General features: G+C 42.1%; 1 protein-coding gene across 2 annotated transcripts in view; it reads right to left on the bottom strand.

The window, feature by feature from the left end:
- Nucleotides 1–19,909, bottom strand: part of TAF6L (TATA-box binding protein associated factor 6 like) — a gene marked incomplete in the record, with an annotated part of 985,055 nt that overhangs the window by 512,190 nt on the left and 452,956 nt on the right. For both annotated transcript variants that reach the window (XM_044057070.1, XM_044057071.1), the window contains 1 exon segment: nt 5,505–5,599. In XM_044057070.1, the coding sequence (XP_043913005.1) occupies nt 5,505–5,599 (95 nt within the window).

The following is a 19,909-nucleotide window of genomic DNA, read 5'->3' as shown; positions in this document are numbered from 1 at the left end:
ATAATATATATATATATATATATATATATATATATATATATATATATATATATACATATACATATACATATATACATATACATATATATATATATATATATATATATATATATATATATGTACATATATATATATATATATATATATATATATATATATATATATATATATATATATATATATATATATACACATGCTAGTTCTTTAAATGTCATCTCACTGACATGGCCCAACAAGATGCTATATTAATAGTAATTAAATTCGAGGATCCTGAGGATCTATTTTTTTTTGTTCTCGCCTATAAGCTTAAGCAGTTAGAAGTCATTCATGAAACCAATAAAGTCATTCTCACAATTCTTCATCATGTATACATACATACATGCTTAAGTTTGTTATTTGCTGTATGACAACGCCTCCAACCTACTTAATCATATCTGTATTTCTGTAACTATAGTAAGGACACAAAGAGAGGGCAGAACTGCTAGAGCTCCAATTAGGCCTAAATTCTAATTCACACAGACAATTATCTACACAGAATCCAGGCAAATAAACCTTTTAGTCATTAGTAGTGCTAACTATCCTTTTAAGTGGCTTACAGCACACCGTCTCTCTATCAGTCTATCAAACATGCACTGAAGTGTTAACAGGCTGGGACATGCCAGAAGTAGAGCTTAGAGTATGACAGGATAAAAATATTCATTTATTTTACATGAGGTGCGAGATGTGCACGAGACTTGAACAGTCAGAAATCTAAGCATGCAGTGCTGCGCCATATGGCAGGCAACCCAACCTGCATCTCAATGCCAAAAAGATTTTTGAATCATGCTCGGGTCCACAAGGTGGCAGTAAGTACCAGCAACACTAGCACTAATTTGAAATCTATTTACATTTAGTGCCGAGCAGGAAATCATAATTTCCAGAATCACAAATGTTCCATTTTGCTTACAATTAATAAATACCCCCCCAACCCACCCAATTTGGCCCCACTGAACCCAAGTTACTGTGCTTTAAGTTCTACAACTCCAGTGTCAATGGCACATATCAATCAGCAAATATCTAAACATTTTATGGGCCAGTGCCAGATGATGCTAACAGAAGAAAAAAAATGGGGAAAATGTAGTTAAACTACTGGCATTTTTGTACTATTTCACTTTTAATTATCCAAGGCAGTTTTTACTAATTATCTGAGTAAGGTCTACTTCCAAGTTTGTTTTTTTCTGCTTCCTGGAAAACCAAAACAGCCAACAAAATAAAAAGGTTTGAGTAAAATGGGGGAATGGCCCGAGGAAGAGCCATTCTCTAACCCCAAATGCCTCTGGTCTGTAACTAGATGCATCAGGGTACTCATCTCTTGATCTCATGCTTGTCATCCAAGAGTCCCAAAGGATATTTCAAAGATAAAACAGCATATAGCCTTATAATGTACCCTCACCAGAGTGGAAACAGTTCCTCCACTGAACCTGGTTAAGGCATCACCCTTACTAGCTGAAAGTAAGCATACCAACTCGATAAGAACAGTATGCCAAGATGGACACCAGACAGACATACTTAAAAAAAAAAAAAAAAAAACACACACATATATATATATATATATATATACACACATATATAATTTTTTTTTTAATATGTATTCCTGGTTACCTAGTACTTGTCCTTGTAGTGATGTGCCAATTAATGCTCTAGTCTGAGAGAAGGACCCTACCAGCAATCTGTTACTACAGCCTCTGAAATTTCATAAAGTGGGCCAAGTTCCCAGGTAGAAATTTTGGAAGTTGCAGCAGTAGTTATTATTGTTGCTCTTCCCACAGACAGTACATATAACACTGGTGTGAGTCTTGTCTGCTAATTCAGTGGTGAGAGGGACACTTCTACTGAGATTTTATGCATGCTAACAAGGGTGTAGCTAGGCATACTCAATGTAGTCAAATGAGTATATTTTTTTCTGAGCATCCCTTGGAAATATCAACACTCAAAAAGCACAGAATGGTTAGAACTGTGAAAATGAATATCTGCAGTTTAGAGGTATAGAAATTATTTTTGTATAAAATGAATAAACCTCTAAAACTAACATTTTATGGATATAAATGGTAACAGTTGAAATTAGTGTGCCTCTTGTTATATACCGGAGTAGCATTTTGAAGGTTGAGTACATTTTTAAAGTGACAGGTGGGTAGTGGGGGCAACAATATTAGATTTAAGTAGCTGGCACATGACATCAATGTTCATCCATCAGAAGCATAGGTATCAGCAAGCATGGAATTTACCTGAAACGTGCAGAATTCAGACTGGTAAGGAAGTATAGCCTGGCTTAGGATTCTGCATGGAAGGTCCTCATAGAAAGATCTTACCTTACTTTTGGCTGTTTTCTCAAAAGTCTTACCATTTCCTCTTGCCAGGTTAGGAACGGGAAGAAACCATGACTGGGTGTTACATTTCCTAAAATTTATCATAGGGTGTTGGGCCTCCCCAAGAGGCTCTACACTGAATAATCAAGATAAATATTTGACAGCAAAGGCAGCATCTATAGGCCTGCTGCTTTGGTCTTAGTGAAAAACAACTGGTGAAGAAGTCAGACACTGCGGGAAGGCGCTATAATTCTACATTTAACACAGAAAAAAAAGAAACAAACAGAACTGAGTAGTGTATTTTTGGTAGGTTATCCCCCATGTCTGCTACCTGGCCCACAATAGCGATCTCACTCTCTATTCATTCACTAATAGGTGACTGACAACTGCAATGTAGCCACTACCCAGGAAGCCATAAGGGTCTTATTATAATCTAACCCCACACCATGATGATGACTGACATTTGCATCAGCTTAGGAGAGGGCATGCTATGTCTTCCCTTGTGCACAGGCATGTTCCCACCATCACCACCACCACACAGACACATAAGATGCAGGCTAGTGCATCACTGAATGAATTGCAGTTTGGCTGACCTAAGTATACATCTTTGGTTACAGTATGCAAGCTGCACATCTGTCCTACTGTAGATGTCAGTAATGAAGTGGCCATGACAACTTGTCTCTCTTCAGGATGGCAAAGCCAGTATCTGAACGCTCACTCCCACCCTCCCCAACTGACTACTCCAACTGCCCAGGATGTTAACTCATCCCAGGTTATCTGAGTCACAGGCAGGGCCTTATCTTCCTGTGTCTCCTGAATGTCATATCAACAAACTCTGTGGTTGGGTAAAAAATGAGAACATTACAAGCATCACTCATTATGTAACCTCTGCTAATATGAGGCTACCATCAAAAGCTGTGGCATACACGACTGCTTTAACTCTAAAATTGATTTACAGATGGGGACAGCTCTTCATATCAGTAACAGAAATCCTGAAATGACATACATTTGTTTGCCTCACTGCAAAGATGCTGTGCATTGATCAAAAGCTCCCTGCATTTTCCAACAGTGGATGGTTCAGATTTTAAGAAAGCCCACATGGAAAGACACTCAGCAAAAACATCCTTCTTGGAATAAAGAAAGCCCTAACTAATGGAGCCATTTTACTGACCTCACTAGAGCCTTTGAGCTTGTTGATCTTAGAAAAACTCCCAGAAATAGGCATCAGCAATGAGACATGGCCCTAGTTCAACATTACCCAAGAACCCTCGCCAATGCTATTCAAACACAAACTTAAAAGCCACCTTATGTCACATTGGTTATGTCCCTGTACCAATCCTGACTAGTACCCTTATACCCTCTCCACCTCCTTAACTTCATACAAATTACCCAAACAGTCCATCCAAACAAGATGATCAATCATATTAACTAATCTAGGTATTATTGCCTAAATAAAATATCCTAAACCTAGGTAATAAGGTATCAATTACCTACTACCACAACTTACAAAATGTCTCATGCCTCATGGATGGATGTATTCTGCTATGCCTGTAATCAGCCTGTATGTTCTGTAACTGATATAATTGTACTATCTACTTTTTCTTTCTGTATTCACTGTTACTTAATGCCATCTACCTAAAAAATTTGTAAATTGTTATGTGTTTGGAGCTTTTCTCCCCGGGACTCCGCTGAAAATGGATATGTATCCAGTCGGACCATTATGGTCAACAAATGTAAAATAAATACCTCTCTAACCGCCACTTCTCATTGAATTTCAACAAATCAACCGATTCATCAATCCCTCAAGGATCTGTTCTGTCACCTCTCCTCTTTTCTATCTACATTAACAGACTCCCTTTTGACTTTCCCCATCTTCCATGTCTGCTTTATGCTGATGACATGATACTATTCCTCACCAACCACTCATCTCTTCTTTTAAACTTGAAACTGATTTTCATGTACTTATTCAATGGGTCAATAATGAACAATTAATACTTAATGCCTGTAAAACAAAAACAATGCTTTCTGGAACTAGGCCAATGCTTAATTCTACCTCCAGACCTCTAAAAATCCTCAATCATCTAAATAACACTATTGACATGTCACTTCATTTAAATAGCTAAGGATTTGGCTGGATCCCATCCTAAAATTCCAACTCCACCTGGAATACCAAAAAAAAAAAACAAAGCTCTCCTATTCTGGGACAATAGAATCTCTCCTTTTCTACCCAGAACCTGTAGAAATGACACATATAATGGCATTTTACTGTCTTAGCTATAATATGGTCTCCCTCTACTTGATGCAGTCTCTAAAAGAAATGCATCCACCATTCATCCACCTAAAATACCATATGCAGATTTATCACTCTCTCTCCAAGAAATGACCACAGCAAAAATCACTGAAACCTAAATGGCTACCCGAGAAACAACATGCTGCCTTTCTACAGAGAAGACCTGAGAGCACCCAAGTGATTTGCTCAGAATGACATAGCAAGCAAATGGAAGCAGAATTAATGAAACCCAGTACCCTTTTGACTAAAGTAGGCAGCTCATTAACAGCTTAGAGCCTTATTTCTCTGTGCCAACTGCTAGACCCTTCCATTTCTTTAAGGAACTGCATGTGGCTATGCTACTTCCAAACAAATTGGCTTTCAGCTTTTTGAATTCATCCAGCCACAATCCCTTTTTCCCACATGGGGTTGAGGTGTCACTTCAACAGTGACAATCATCTACACCCAAGGTTTACACCACCAGGTGGCTAGCCTTACCGCACTAGTTCTTACACACACACACACACACACACACACACACACACGCACACACTCATGCACACACTCATGCACACACAAACCTAAGGCCAATTTAGATTGTCCAATTCACCTACTGCAAATCTTTGGAACGTGGGAGGAAACTGAAGCACACAGAGGAAACCCATGCAAGCACAGCGAGGACATACAGACTTTGCACAAAAGGCACCCCAACAGAGAGTCAAACCAGGGAACCTCTTGCTATGAGCAACAATGTTATCCTCTGTGCTACTGTGCTGCCCTATTTGGATTCAAACCATTTGTCATTCACAGTAGACAGTCAATCAGATGTCATAGATCCACCCCCCCCCTTCCCCACACACACACACACACATGCATTTTTTTTTAATTACCTTCATCAGATGAGGGTCATCTCCTAAAACAGCTCGGGTGACATGCTGATAATATTTCATTAGGTCATCAGTCAACGTGGAAACAGCACTTGGGACTAAAAAATAAAATATTATGATTTTTAAAGAATGGCACAAATCACATCAGCTTCAATTGTGTAAAAATAAATGCACTCAAATTTTTGTTTTCACATATACCAACAAATGCCTCTACTTTCAAAGGTTACAATGCTCTTATCTTCTTAATTAGGCAAATATCTGATCTTGCAACATTTAGTTTATACCATACTGCAAAAGGATGAAATGGAGGGAAGATGAAACTATATGAACCTTTACTTCCATTACAAAATATGACCCACATGAATATGCTTTCTAACCAGTAGAAAAGCAAACATCGCTGATAAAAAAAGTTCATGTCAGTTGAAAATCTTTCTTTTGTCCCTGTGTATTTACCATCAGTCTTGTTACTCAAAACTAGCTCCCAACAGTTAACAGCACTAACCATTTTAAATGCCACAGACTCCAAGTTAAATAAGATCATTTCATTTGTTCACATTATTAAATATTTTAATAAAATTTCCAGACTTCAGTGCCACTAGCTACTCTCATAGGTGTGTACTAGGATAATGGCCCTGGAGCCTTTTTGTGCCGCCAGAGATCAGCAAACTGTTTTGCACTTTAGCTGAGACAGTACTGCTAAAAGTAGAGGCCACAGCATTTACAGTCTGTCTTGGTGGGAGCTTGGCTGAAGTGCAAAAGCTCTTAAGATTTTTTTTTGTATATGTCCCTTATGCTAAAAAGAAATAATGCTTGAAAAGCCTGGATCAAAACAAAAGAACTTCCCCTGCTACATAACTACAGATAACTATGGAATCTTGCTAAGAAAAACTAATAAAGACAAAAAGTCCTAATATAACTCTGCTCAACTCAATAACAAATCCAACCCTCGGAAGTTTTGGTCTACTCTTAACCAAATTCTTTCTCCAGGCTGTCCCTCCAACCTCTCCCCTTACTCAAATACGTCTCCTCAGGAAATCGCTACCCTCCACAATAAACACTGACACCATCCAAAAACTCATACCCTCCAACTCTAGCACAACTTCTCCACCAACCCCTCCCAACCCTCTGAACAAAAATCTTGTCTCCTTTCACCATGTTCCTATTTTCTACATCACATTTCTTCTTCTAAAGCTCAAACCCTGCTCTCCCTCCACTGACAATCTACCTGCTAACTTCCTCAAACTTGCTTCTGAATCCATCACCTATCCTGAATCTATTCTGATCAATATATCAATTCAAGAAGCCACTGTTCCTACCCTATGGAAATCTTTCTTCACTATCCCCCTGCATAAAGGAGGAAAAAACAGACCCATTCAACTACTGACCCATCACCATCCTATCCCCCCTCTCTAGGGCAATTGAGAAATGCATTAATTCACAGCTTCTCAGCTACCTCCTCCAGCATAACCTTCTACTTCCACTCAGCACGGTTTCTGTCCTAACCACAGCACAACTACTGCCCTCCTATCCTTCACTCATACCATCACAGAGGCCCAAGACAACAATAAATTCATTTTTTGTCTCTTCCTAGACCTCTCTCCAAAGCTTCCGATACGATCTCTCACCCTTTACAGCTATCTAAACTTGCTAACCTCAACCTATCTTCCATCTCCCTTGCCTGGTTCTCTAGCTACCTCTCCTGTAGGCAGCAATCTGTTAAATTGGCTCTCATCCTTCTCTCCATTCCCACCTGTCCCAACCGGAGTACCACAAGGTTCCATCTTGGGTCCCCTTCTGTTTAATGTCTTTACTAATTATCTTTATACATCCTGTAAACAATCCTCCCTCATCCAATATGCAGATGACTCAACTGTCATCTCCATCTCAAACAATATCTCTGAACTTCATACCTTAACTCAACATGCCTTTCTATCTACTGAACAGTGGCTGTCTGCTAATCTACTTGTCCTTAACCCTAAAAAGAACTCTTACTCCTCATTCCCCATGTTCTCTTACTCACCATAAATCCACCTTTGCTATTACATCCTCTAACAATACAATAATCCAACCCGAAACACACAAAACTCATTGGTGTCATCATTGATGAACTTAAATTCAACCTGCACACACTTCAATGCATAAAAAACACCAAAAAAAAGAAGTTATGTACTCACCATAACGTTCTATGTTTGTAGTCCATCTCGCCCTTCGTTCTTATATATGGGTTCGGAGCCGACTCAACCTATTACAAAGCTCAAAGTCTTCTAGTTGGCTCGTGGCTAGGTAGGTATCCCATAGTGCACCAGTACAATCCCCAGATCCGGTTTGCTGCTAAACTATAGAAAGACCGAACTAAAGCTATCCATAAAGAACAACAATAATGAATGGACTCCACCTATTATGGAAAAATTATCCTGTCTCCAGATCATTCCAGGACGGGGGTAGGAGGGTGGGTTCATAAGAATGAAGGGCGAGATGGACTACAAACATGGAACGTTATGGTGAGTACATAACTTCTTTATGTTCTGTAGTCCTATTTCGCCTTCATTCTTACATATGGGACAGCGTCCCTAGCACCTTATTCTTGGGTGGCTCACGGAAAAATACTCCTGAGTACCGTGGAACCAAAGGAGGCTCTACCCCTAGAGGTCAGGTCCAATTCGTAATGAGTAATAAAGGTGCGAGGGGTAGCCCAAGTTGCTGCTGCACAAATATTATCAATTGAAACTCTGGCCTGGAAGGCTGCAGATGTAGACTGGGATCATGTAGAATGAGCCTTAATTTTGAACGGTAAAGGCTTCCCATTAGAAGAATAAATGGAGATACAGCTCAAAATCCAATTTGAAAGGTTTACTTTGGAGACTGGGAGACCTAATCTGGAGTTGGAGAATGATACAAACAATTGGTCTGACTTCCTGAGTTCCTTGGTTCTGTGCAGATAGAACCGTAATGGTCTGTGAACTTCCAACTGATGAAATCTGTATTCTGCTGCATTGGAATGGTTAGGGAAAAAGACCGGCAGCTCTATAGTCTGGTTCAGACTATTATGAGAGCACACTCTAGGGATAAAAGATGGATTTGTGCGAAGAGAGAGTATCTTTGCAGAAAATCAAATAAGGGGGCTTGATAGACGGTGCTTGTAATTCTGATACTCGTCTAGCAGATGTGATGGCTACTAGGAACAAAGTCTTCCAAGACAGAAACTTCAATGGGCACGAATAAGCAGGTTCAAAGGGTGGAGAAGTTATTTTGGACAGGACGAAGTTTAGATTCCCAAGAAGCTACCAGTTCCTGAGAGGGAGGTCTCAGCAAAGTAGCACCTTTAAGGAAAATTATACACAATCTGTGTGACATCAGGTTAGACTAAATGAAAATTAGGTATTGCTGCCAACTGAACCTTAATTGTGGCAGCAGCAGATCCCTGGTGAAATAGTTCAGACAAAAATTCTAAAACCACTGGAATGGATGCAGTGTAAGGGTCAACATTCCTTTCTTCAGCCCAGATAGAAAACCTTCTCCATTTGTTGGTTTATAACTTTCTAATGAAGGGTTTATGTGAAGAAGTGAGAATGTGGATCACAGCGGGAGAAAAATAATGAAGCCTGACTAGGGATGGAATTGGAGCAGCCACGCTGTCAAGTTGAGGGTGTGGAGGCTAGAGTGAACAGAGCCTGATGTGTGTCAAGAGATCTGGCACTGGGTCCAGAGTCCATGGATCGTCTAGTAGATGAGGCCCGAGAAATGGGAACGAAATCTGACGAGGCCAGTAAGGGGTGATGAGGATCAATTTGCTTCCTAACAGTTTTGCTTTCTGAATCACCTTGGCTATGAGAGGAAAGTGGGGAAAGGCATAAAGGAGACCCAGAGGCCAATCGTGAACAAATACGTCTCTTGGTGACTCCCTCGGGGGGGGAATAAGGGAGAAGTAGTTGCTGCATTTGGAGTTGATCGGACTGGCAAAAAGATCGCAGCAAGGCTGTTCCCATTTGCGGAAGATCTGTTCCGCAATTTACTGCTTCAGAGACCACTCATGAGGCATTAAGATTGCCTGGCTGAATTTTTCGGCTATCACGTTGGTTGTCCCTGGGATGTGCATTGCACTAGAAAGCACTGGGAAGTTATCGCCCACTTTCAAACACCAATCGCCTCCAGACAAAGGGGGTAAGATCTGGTTCCGCCTTGCTTGTTGAGATACCATACCACAGACATGTTGTCTGAATGGATTGCTATCGTCCCAAGAGGAAGAAGGTTGTGAAGTGCTTGCAACGCTAGAAGCACTGCCCTCATCTCTAGGATATTGATATACAGGTGAGTCTCGTGATCTTGCCATGTGCCTTGGACAGTCCTGCCTAGATAATTACCCTCCCCATCTGTGAGGCATCCGTGGTCACAGTAGCAACGTGTTGACGAGGAAGGAACGGAGTGCCTGTCGTTAGCTGGTCGGGTTGGATCCACCAACGGAGGTCCTTTTTGCAAGATTCTGTTAAAAGGATGTGGTGGGACAGAGGCAGTTGTTGAAAGGACCACTGGGACGATAGAAGCCATTGAAGAATTTGCATATGTAATCTGGCAAGAGGGACTAGCATTATGGTAGAGCCCATGGTCCCTAAGAGTTTCAGCACTGTCTTTGCCTTGACTTTTTGAAGGGGAAGTAGATGAAGAACTTGTATGAGGTTCTGTGCTCATTCTGCAGAACGATGCGCTAATGTGATGACTGTGTCTATTTCTGCACCTATAAAAGTTACAAATTGAGAGGGCGATAAGGCAGACTTTTCCCAATTTATAGTAATCCCCAATTGGGCACAAAGTTGGATAGTGGAATCTCTGGTATGAAGGAGTAGATGCCTGGTGGGGGAGGTCAGGAGCCAGTCGTCCAGGTACAGAAACACTTGGAATCCTAGACGTCTCAGGTGAGCTGTCACTACTGCCATACATTTGGTGAACACCCTGGGGGCTGTGGTGAGACCAAAGGGCAGAGCACGAAACTGGTAGTGACTGGATCCCAGCCAGAACCGTAAGTGGCTCCTCGATGCTCTGTCCGTTTTTATATGGTAGTACTCATCTTGGAGGTCTACTGAGCACATCCAAATGTCTTACCCTAACAGAGGGAGTATAAACTGCAGTGTCACCATCCAGTACTTGTCCTTCTTTATGGATTCATTTAGTTTGCTGAGGTCCAAGATGGGCCTCCAGTCCCCTGTATGTTTTGGCACTAAAAAGAATCTTGAGTAAGTTCCGAATCCTACCTGGCCTGCGGGGACAGTTTGGATGACTCTGAGAGCAACTTGTTCACTTCTACAGTTGCTTGATCCCTATGATTGGATGGAACATCCGGGATCCTCTTGGATCTTGGAAACGTGACGTGGAAGAGAAAAGGGTACGGAATAACCACTGGTGATAATTCTTTGTACCCATTTGTCTCAGGTGATGCTTAGCCAGGCTTCTGAATACAAAGAAATGAGACACCTGACTGGCTCCAGAGAAGCACAGCCGGGCCCCACATCAGGAGCGCTGATAGGGATGGCCTCGAAACGAATCACAGCCAACCTGGTTTTGCAGTCCACCACTGCCTCTAGGGCCACGTCTACCATTCGGTCCTCCTCCTCTGCCTCTGAAGAAGGAGTCACCTTGTGCATCTGGGAAAAACCTCTTAGACTTCTTGAACCACATCTTATCACCTCTCTGACCCTTGGGGTATGGTCTAGAGGGGACAGTAAAATGTACTCCCACGGCATACAGTGTTTTCCCTTCTTGCTCGCACCTGGTGAGTGTGTCTTTTACCTTGGGTCCAAACAACGAAGAACCGTCAAAGGGGCGTCGGTAAAGGTAGACTTGAACGGCTCCATAAAATTACACAAGCGCACCCAGGAGCGTCTCCTAAGGGAAACTTCTGAGCCCGCTGCCCTGCTCGCTCCATTGGCTGCATAAGAAATCAGCCTCATGGAGAAGTTAACAATGGAATTAAAGGTGGACAACTGAGCAGACACCTTATCAGGGACTACTTCAGTAACTGTACCTTGTAGAGTATCTCCCAACTCCTTAAGGAGATCTCTCTGAAGCCTTGTAAATATAGTTCAGCGATCTGAGTATGAATGCCACTAACGAAAAGATACGCTTCCCGTATCTATCCATCATTCGAGACTCCTTGTTCGGCGGATGGGTTGATGAAGTCTCCGCTAGTTCCTTCTTACTAGCTGCCAACACCACCATGGCATCTACAGCCACACCCTTGGATAAAAATTCCTTCTCTTTGGGAGCAGACAAAAATTTATTGGGTCTCCTGGAAACTGGTTCCATAGCATCAGGAGTCTCCCACACCTTCAGACTAACAAGGTCTAACAGTTCATCAAAAGGTGGAGACACCTAAGAGGCTGAAGGTTGAGACCTGAAAGCCTTCAGGCACACCGACTCCTCATCAGAAGGGGTAACAGTGGGCCAGCTGCCCCTCTGCTTAAGGATCTCCAAGATGTCTACAAAGGAGACATCATCAGAGGATGACTTGTAGAACTACTCCTCAAGGTCAGTGTCGGAGGTAAGGGACGCATCCTGGGAGTCTACATGCTTCCTCTTGCATGTCCTCTTCCAAGGGGGCTCCTCAGACGGCTATTCCAGGGAGGTCTCAAAAAAGTGAGGGCCACCAACCAGGGGCTCCTGAGGCTGCAGGTCTCTGCTGTCGAGAGAGAGAGTAGGTGCCGAGACAGAGGTCGGTGCCCAAGGGGGAAGAGTGTCGGTACCCTTGAGTGGAGCTGATGAACGGGACAGCATGCTCCTCATCATCTCGAAAGCTGACCTCTCCGGCTCCAAAGACCTCCTCGGCTCACAGGAGACACAGGAAGACAACAGCTCCAGAGCCATCGGGTCCGAGATAGATGTAGGATCCGAGCTCACCCTAGCCGATGCACCGACAGGGAGACTCGGAACCGAAGAGGTTCGGGCCCAAGTGTCCCTGTCTAGGCTGACCAGTAAACTTCAGCTCCTAGACACCATGGACGAAACTGAAGGTGTCAGGAGCAGAGCTCGGCTCTGAGACAGCCTCGAGGGGAGCTGGAACAGAGGGTTCCACAACCAGTGGTACCGAACACTCTGGCTCCAAAAGCCCGGCCTGGCTCGGAGGAGGAACCACAACAGGGAGAATGGACTCAGGTGGCTCCGGAACCAACTGGGTCAGAGCCAACAGCATTTTTGGCAAGGCAGACGACTTAAGGAGTCTAAGCACTACTCTTTTCACATCTTCCTCTGATAGGCTCCTAGAGAATCTGGAAAACAGAGTGGGTGATGTGGACCTTTGCAAGATCGTTGACCTTAAGGTTGGGGAGACCGGCAAGGGATCTTTGGACCAGCTCCAATGTAGTCTCTCAGTAGTCGGCTCCGAAATGCATGGGGTCGAAACTGAATTCTCAGTATCAACAACTTTGATCGTCTCCTAGGTCAGTGGAGCCAAGGAGGTAGAAGTCTTATCCGGCTTATGAATCTTAGGAAGTGGTTCTGAAGCACCGTCCGGCGCTGGGGAATGCCTCTTGGTAGACTTTATTGTCTCTTTTTTGGAAGAATGAGATTTAGAGGAAGACGAAGAACTAGCCAAATCTTCCTCAAAGGAAGGCTTGAGGAGACCTTTCAAAATTAGCTTGTTCTTCCACTTCTGAAGAACTCTGGAGCTGAAGGAATGGCAAAACAAACAGGTTTCCTGCAGATGAATAGCTCCAAGGCAATAAACACAATTACTATGGCCATCCATAATTGACATCTTCTGGGAGCACTTTACACATTTCTTAAAACCCAAAGGTTTATGGTCTTTTGCCTCTTTAGACATAATAACTGGTGAAGCAGAAACACACAAGCACAACGAGGACTAGGTCCTCTAACTCAAATGGGCCTAGTCCTGGGAAGAGAGAGACTACACACACACAAAATTAAAGAATTGTATATTGAAACTGCCTCAAAAGAATCTACACTCAAACACAGAGTCGTACAGGCAAAAAGGGTCGGAAATACCAAGGACCCTGCACACAAACTGAAACGCTAAATATTTAAGTAACTAAGTATTTAAATTGCAAACTCTCTAATAGTACAAAACACTGCACACGGAAAACAGCAAAATAAGCGCAAACGCGCCATTAATTAGAAGAGACTGGCACACAGGATACCAAACAAGAACAACAAGGCCAACGGCCAACCAGTTCTCAACAATTAAGTAATTGAAAGTGAGGAAACACTTCAACACGACTAAAAAACTACTATAACTCTAATACACTATCTATAACCATATAAATCCTAAAAGTAAAGCGGTAATACAATAATAATAGGAAAAATGTTAAACTCAGCCACAGACAAGCAAGCACATCTGAACTCACAGATGCAGCAAACGAGATCTGGGGATTGTACTGGTGCACTATGGGATACCTACCTAGCCACGAGCCAACTAGAAGACTTTGAGCTTTGTAATAGGCTAAGTCGGAGCAGAGTATCGGCTCCGAACCCATATGTAAGAATGAAGGCAAGATAGGACTACAGAACATCTAGGGTTACTGTATCTCAACAAAAAATTTCTAACCTCTAATGCCAGACTCTCCCAAGCACAGGCACTCCCCCTCTCCTCCCTCCTATACACTGCCCCTGTTCTTACCAACATTTAGGCCACAACTTTGAACAAACTTACCATAAAATAGCTAGATTTATTACAAGCTCTCCTTGCAAGGCACATCACTGCCTGGCCTTAAACTCTCTCCAACGGCTAGAACTCCCCCAACAACTCTTTCTATCACAATTTCAAATGTTACACTTCATTCTATACAAACCTTCGTCCTGTCCAGCTCTCTCATCCATGGTCTCTACCTATACTCCACCTCGGACCCTCCATCCCTCTAATCAGCAACTTCTGGACATCTACCAACCCAAGAAAACTGCAGGCAAACTTGTATATAAATACTCTGCTGCCCATGCTTGGAACAAACCTCCCTTAGTCATACGTTCCATCACCCACCTATCACACTTTAAAAATGAACTCAAACTTTGCCCCTGTCATGACCCAACCTAATCTCCCCATACCCCATATACATAACTATATAATCTCTCCTCTTTCACCTAGTACCCTACCAGGTGGGTACTTTCTAAATTCAATCAACAATGCTGATGGATATAAATCTTATGTAAATATATACTGCCTTTGTAAAAAATTGCATGTGTATATTGCTTTGTGCATGTATTCTATTTTGTTTCTTTAACTTGCTGTATGTCAACTTTTCTGTAATTCTTTTAACCCACATATTTTTATATACTGTAAATTGTTGAGAATGGAGCTTTTCTCCTCTGGTCTCCACTGAAAATGGGCCACAAGCCCAGTTGGACCAACCCGGTTAACAAATCTCAATAAATAAATAATAAATACATTTTTCTGATTTGTACAAATCTGTTTTACAGACTGATTGCTATCCTGGCCTTTGTTTAATTAATGCTATATATAATGGATCCAAAACATATTCCTGTGCATTTTGGTGAGCACACTGACGTGATAAACTGTGGATGACAACCTGTAGTGTCTGACCAGTCTGGGTTCTTACATCAGCTAGTAACTTTCCCCAGTCCTCCCACCATTTTGTTGTTGCTTTGAAAGAGAAGGTCTCTGGTTTTCACCCCTTATGGTAATCTGACTACCAAAGTCCCTCCCTTCCCCTTTGACTGCTATTGTCAGTTGTGTGAGATGATTAAGTGCTTCTCCCAACCATTGTTTTACATAGATCCATCATACTAAGAGTCCACTCAGCAAACAAGTATTGCTCTTTAGCTAACCTCATTTACTACAAATTGTCATTTTCACAAAGCTCCCATCTGCTTACCATCTTTGCCATACTCCAAGAGGGTCCAAAATAAATCCGGTGCCATCCCTAGCAGATAAAATATATATTTTACTGTTTTCCACTTGACTTAACTGCTTTATCTACAGATGTTTGCACTTGAAATCTTTTTAAAGCACCCCTGATATTGTACTGTTTGCTGATTGTTGAGAACTGCACTTGAGAAGCTTTAACGGTAGTATTACTTTGTAGCATGCTACTTTGTATTTTTGTTGGTACTTAATTACTGTAGTCCTGCAATTGTGGCGCTTCTAAAGGGATTCTATACAGTTTCCTTTGTTTTAAGTGCCTGCATAAATGTATCATGTTTGAGAGGTTCTTGGCAAATTTCCACAGAGCTCAGCAACTCTTCATGAACTCGCCTGAGCCTTTGAAGTGATTTACATGCATCACGTAACATCCACGCACATGTATTTAAAAAACGCACTTCAACAAGCTATTTTAGCGATCAACTACTGATTTCTTGATTTATTTGTACATTTGTCTAAGGCTAAAATTATTGTATTTGCTCAAACTGTCTTCGTAATGGTCTGCCTAACTTGAAATCACCTTGTCTAGCTAGTTTGTTAAACTTGTTTTGTGGTAGCACACATTCTCAAGCAATCTTTTTGTGCTTCTATATTAAGAAGACTGGGATATTCCATCTAGGTCTGTCTGATCTAGGCCTGGTCTTTCCAAGTTGGAAAACACAACAGTTAATGTATAAAACTAACGCTGGGAGATAGTTTTCATTTGTTCACATTATTAAATATTTTAATGCAACTTTCAGACTTCAGTGCCACAATTTACTCTCATATTGTCAGTATATCTGCTGAGGTCTTCAACAGTCTTTGAAAGTCAAGCTCAGTGCACCTAGCTTGCATATCAGATAGCATTAATACCATATCCTAGCACTACTCAAACTCTAGTCCCTAACCCTAGAGACCACTCTAGAAGACCTCTGTAAAATCCAGTCCTCAGATCCTAACAGCCCACCCTAACACAAACTCAGACAACAAGGATATATTGTCTCATGTTTTCTTTCAGGATTACAAGATTGTCAGTGAACAACCAGTATGTGACAGACATACATACATACACAATTACCTTGGAGTGACATATCTTGCATACAAACAAGGTTTTCAAGAACACACATGCTACAGCCACCATACAAAGTGTCCACGCACGCAGGCCATCTTATGCTGAGGCACTAAACCACCTTATGCTGAGGCACTAAAAAGCAATCTCCCCAAACCTCAAAGACCTTCTAAGCATGCAAACAACAATGCCTATCCTCAGCAATTGATAAAGCATACACCAAAAGCAACACCAAACACTGCACATAAGCCTAAACCCAATGGACCTCCAAACAGAAAGCCCACAAGATAACCAATTTGCTCAGGGCACATGTCATAGGGGACTCCATTGCAGAACACACAGATACTCCACTTACCAGACTGGACAAGGAGAAGATTACACTTGGTTGCTTATATGTAGCCAGGATCGGCCAAGTTACATATGCACTCAAGTTACTGCATCACAAGTACCAGTACGATTCTATCATAATTCATGAGGGCATAAATGACCTGAGATGTACCTCTCTGTATTATATGAAGGGAAACATTATGGACCTCTCAACATGCGTCTCAGACTGGTATGTGCCATGCACTGAGCAACATTCCACCTTCACCATAGATGATGCCACAGTATGAACAAAAAATGATGAACTTTAACAACTGGCTTAATTTCTGGAGTCCATCCATGGGGATTCAAGATCAGTCAACCTGGATGGACAGAGTCAACAGCCCATGTTGCTTTGCCAAAGATGGCATGTACATGTCCTCTGGGCTTCAGGATACTGGCTAAAATTTTATCCACCCTCTTAAAGCCTTTTTTAGAACATGCCAAAGTGATAAACCTACCAATGTAGCAAATAGCACCTAAAGGAACCTATAGGTGTTTCTGTTCCTTAACAAGAAACTCCATACCATACACGTTCTCCTCACTCTGGACAATATAGACATCTGTGCCACTACAGAGATGTGGTTTTAAGCCACCGAAAACTACTCCTGTTGTGAAGGCTACAATGCCTTCCACACATTTAGACCATCAGTCGCACAGACAGGGACTAAAGATGGAGGTGTCTTGATCTACATTAGCGACAAGTATACCTCAAGGTTGGTTAAACAGGATGATACCTTGGAGTTCATACATGTGCAAATCACCTCAGATAGAGTGAGTTCCTTACCATATCTTAGCAAGTTATAGGTCACCATCTGCGTCTCACGAATCCCACAACTCTTACCTAGACCTACTGGAGGCGCTCTTCATTCAACCAAACTATTCATGGCAGACATTAAATACACCCTCTACAGACTGGGAAATATACACTGCCACCAACTTGCAGGCACAATGCTTGCTGGACTTGATTAACACAAAAGCCCTTGATCAGTTAGTGCACATGTCAACCAGAGGTTCAAACATACTGGACCTTGTCCTCACAAATATGGGAGAGCGTGCCCCCCCCCCCCCCATGTCACGTCCTCACTGGTATCACAAATTCAAAATAAAAATCAGCTTTGAAAACCCAAAAAAGCCTGTTATAGTTAGAAACTATTCTAAAGCAAACTACATCCTATTAAGCGACAGTTTTTCAAAATTCAATGCCCCACCCAGTCCAGAATTCATAACAGCCTATACAAAATTATTCACAGAAAAACTGTACAAACATGGAAATGGCTGCATAAAAGCCGATGTACCTACCAGAAGCAAGCCCAAAACAAACCACTCTGGTGGAATCCTAATCCTAACAGGCTGTATAACAAAAAGGTAGCAGTTCTCAAGATGACAAGAGCTCACTAACAAAACCAAACAGGATATTTAGAAAACTAACTGAATCCAAAAAGACCGACTATGAGGTCAAGATAGATTCTCAGGCTAAAAGGCAGTCACAAGGCCTTCTACAGCTATGTCCTAAACCTCAAAGTTAACATGCAACAGTGTGTTGAGCTGGTAGTAAATGGTACCACCTTCACTGAGCAGTGAAATAGCGAATCTGCTGGCCAATAAATGCAGCTCAAATTTTATCCCCCACTCCCTCCCCTCCACTACTTGTGAAATCCCTACCAGCTTAACCTCCCTCCAACCATCAGCAGGGAGAAGGTCATAGCTCACTAAAGCAAAAAACACAGCATCAATGGGGTCGGATAATATCCCAGGTTGCCTCTTAAATAGTTTGCAACATGACCTATCAGGACCACTTGAGTCACTTTTCAACTGCAGCTTCAAAACGGGCAACATGCCAAGTGAATGGAGGACAGCAACGTTAACCCCCTTCACCAGGGTGGACCATCAAGTTGACCCTGAAAACTACAGACCCATTAGTCTGACTAGTCTAATATGCAAAGCCATGGAACAAATTATCGTGATGGAGATAATCAGCAAAGACACTGGCAACATCCCAGTTTGGTTTTGCCAAAGGAAGGTCATGCCTAGTTTAAATGGTAGCCTTTTTTGACAAGGCAACCAAGACGATGGATGGCGGGAAAACTGTGTATAACCAGCTACCTACAACTGGCTAAGGCATTCGACACAATGTCCCACTCAGGTACTGTGGGCAAACTCAATGAACTAGGCATAAATCCCTACACAACTCCATACACTGCCAGTTGGCCCCCAGAGAGGACCCAAGTAGTCAGGATTGCTAAGATGACCACCGCCAAGAGGTAGGTCACCAGTGGAGTACCACAGGGCTCCATAATGGGTCTACACCTGTTTAGTACCTACTTCTCAGAGGTCAAGGCTAATGTCAACTGCCTCTGGCTCAACAAGTTCGCAGACAACTGTAAATTGAGGGCAATCAAATTTCCCCCATAATAACATCCTGCAAGAGGGTCTAACACAGACAAATGACTAGTGCCAAAGCCACAGATTAAAAATCAATGCAAAGAAGTGAATTATAGTGCCTTTTGGGAAAACATCTACCCATGCAAATTACTCCATGCATAACATACCCTTAAGACTTGACAGTAGTTAGAGATCTGAGAACATATACAGACAGTAATCTGCCTTTGGCCAACACCTAGCCAAAGTAGTAAGAAAATCATTCTTTGTTGCCGAACTTATAAGCAAGGATATGACATCTAGGTCAAAGGAAATTACAGTACCACTCTACTCATACCTTATCAGATCCATCATTGAGTGCAATACCCTGTTCTGCATGTATCGGATAAGGAATATGTAACAGTTGGAACATCCACAGAGGTTCCTCACCAAGAGATAAGTATAGTTGTGTACACTTACCATAAATGTAAATGTTCAAGTGTATTCACTGTTGCAGTCATCAAATTTGGGTTATCTCTGCCAGGGTAGCCTTCGGCCGGCCCGAATACCAGAGGTGTAGTATTTCTGCATTGGTTGCTGTCACTTCAGGACTGACATCAGGTCGTCAGAAGTATAAAGTAAGGCAGCCGACACCATTACATCAGTTTTTCTTGCCCTAACTGTCAGGGGCCCCCAAGTGGAACCAGGATATGGTGGAAGAACCCCACCAGTAGAAGTAAATACCAAAAAGTTCCT

The sequence above is a fragment of the Protopterus annectens genome, chromosome 15.part0, assembly GCF_019279795.1.
Source record: "Protopterus annectens isolate FY-2018-M chromosome 15.part0, PAN1.0, whole genome shotgun sequence".
In the NCBI taxonomy this organism is placed as follows: domain Eukaryota; kingdom Metazoa; phylum Chordata; order Ceratodontiformes; family Protopteridae; genus Protopterus; species Protopterus annectens.
This window is presented reverse-complemented; position numbering and strand designations above follow the sequence as displayed.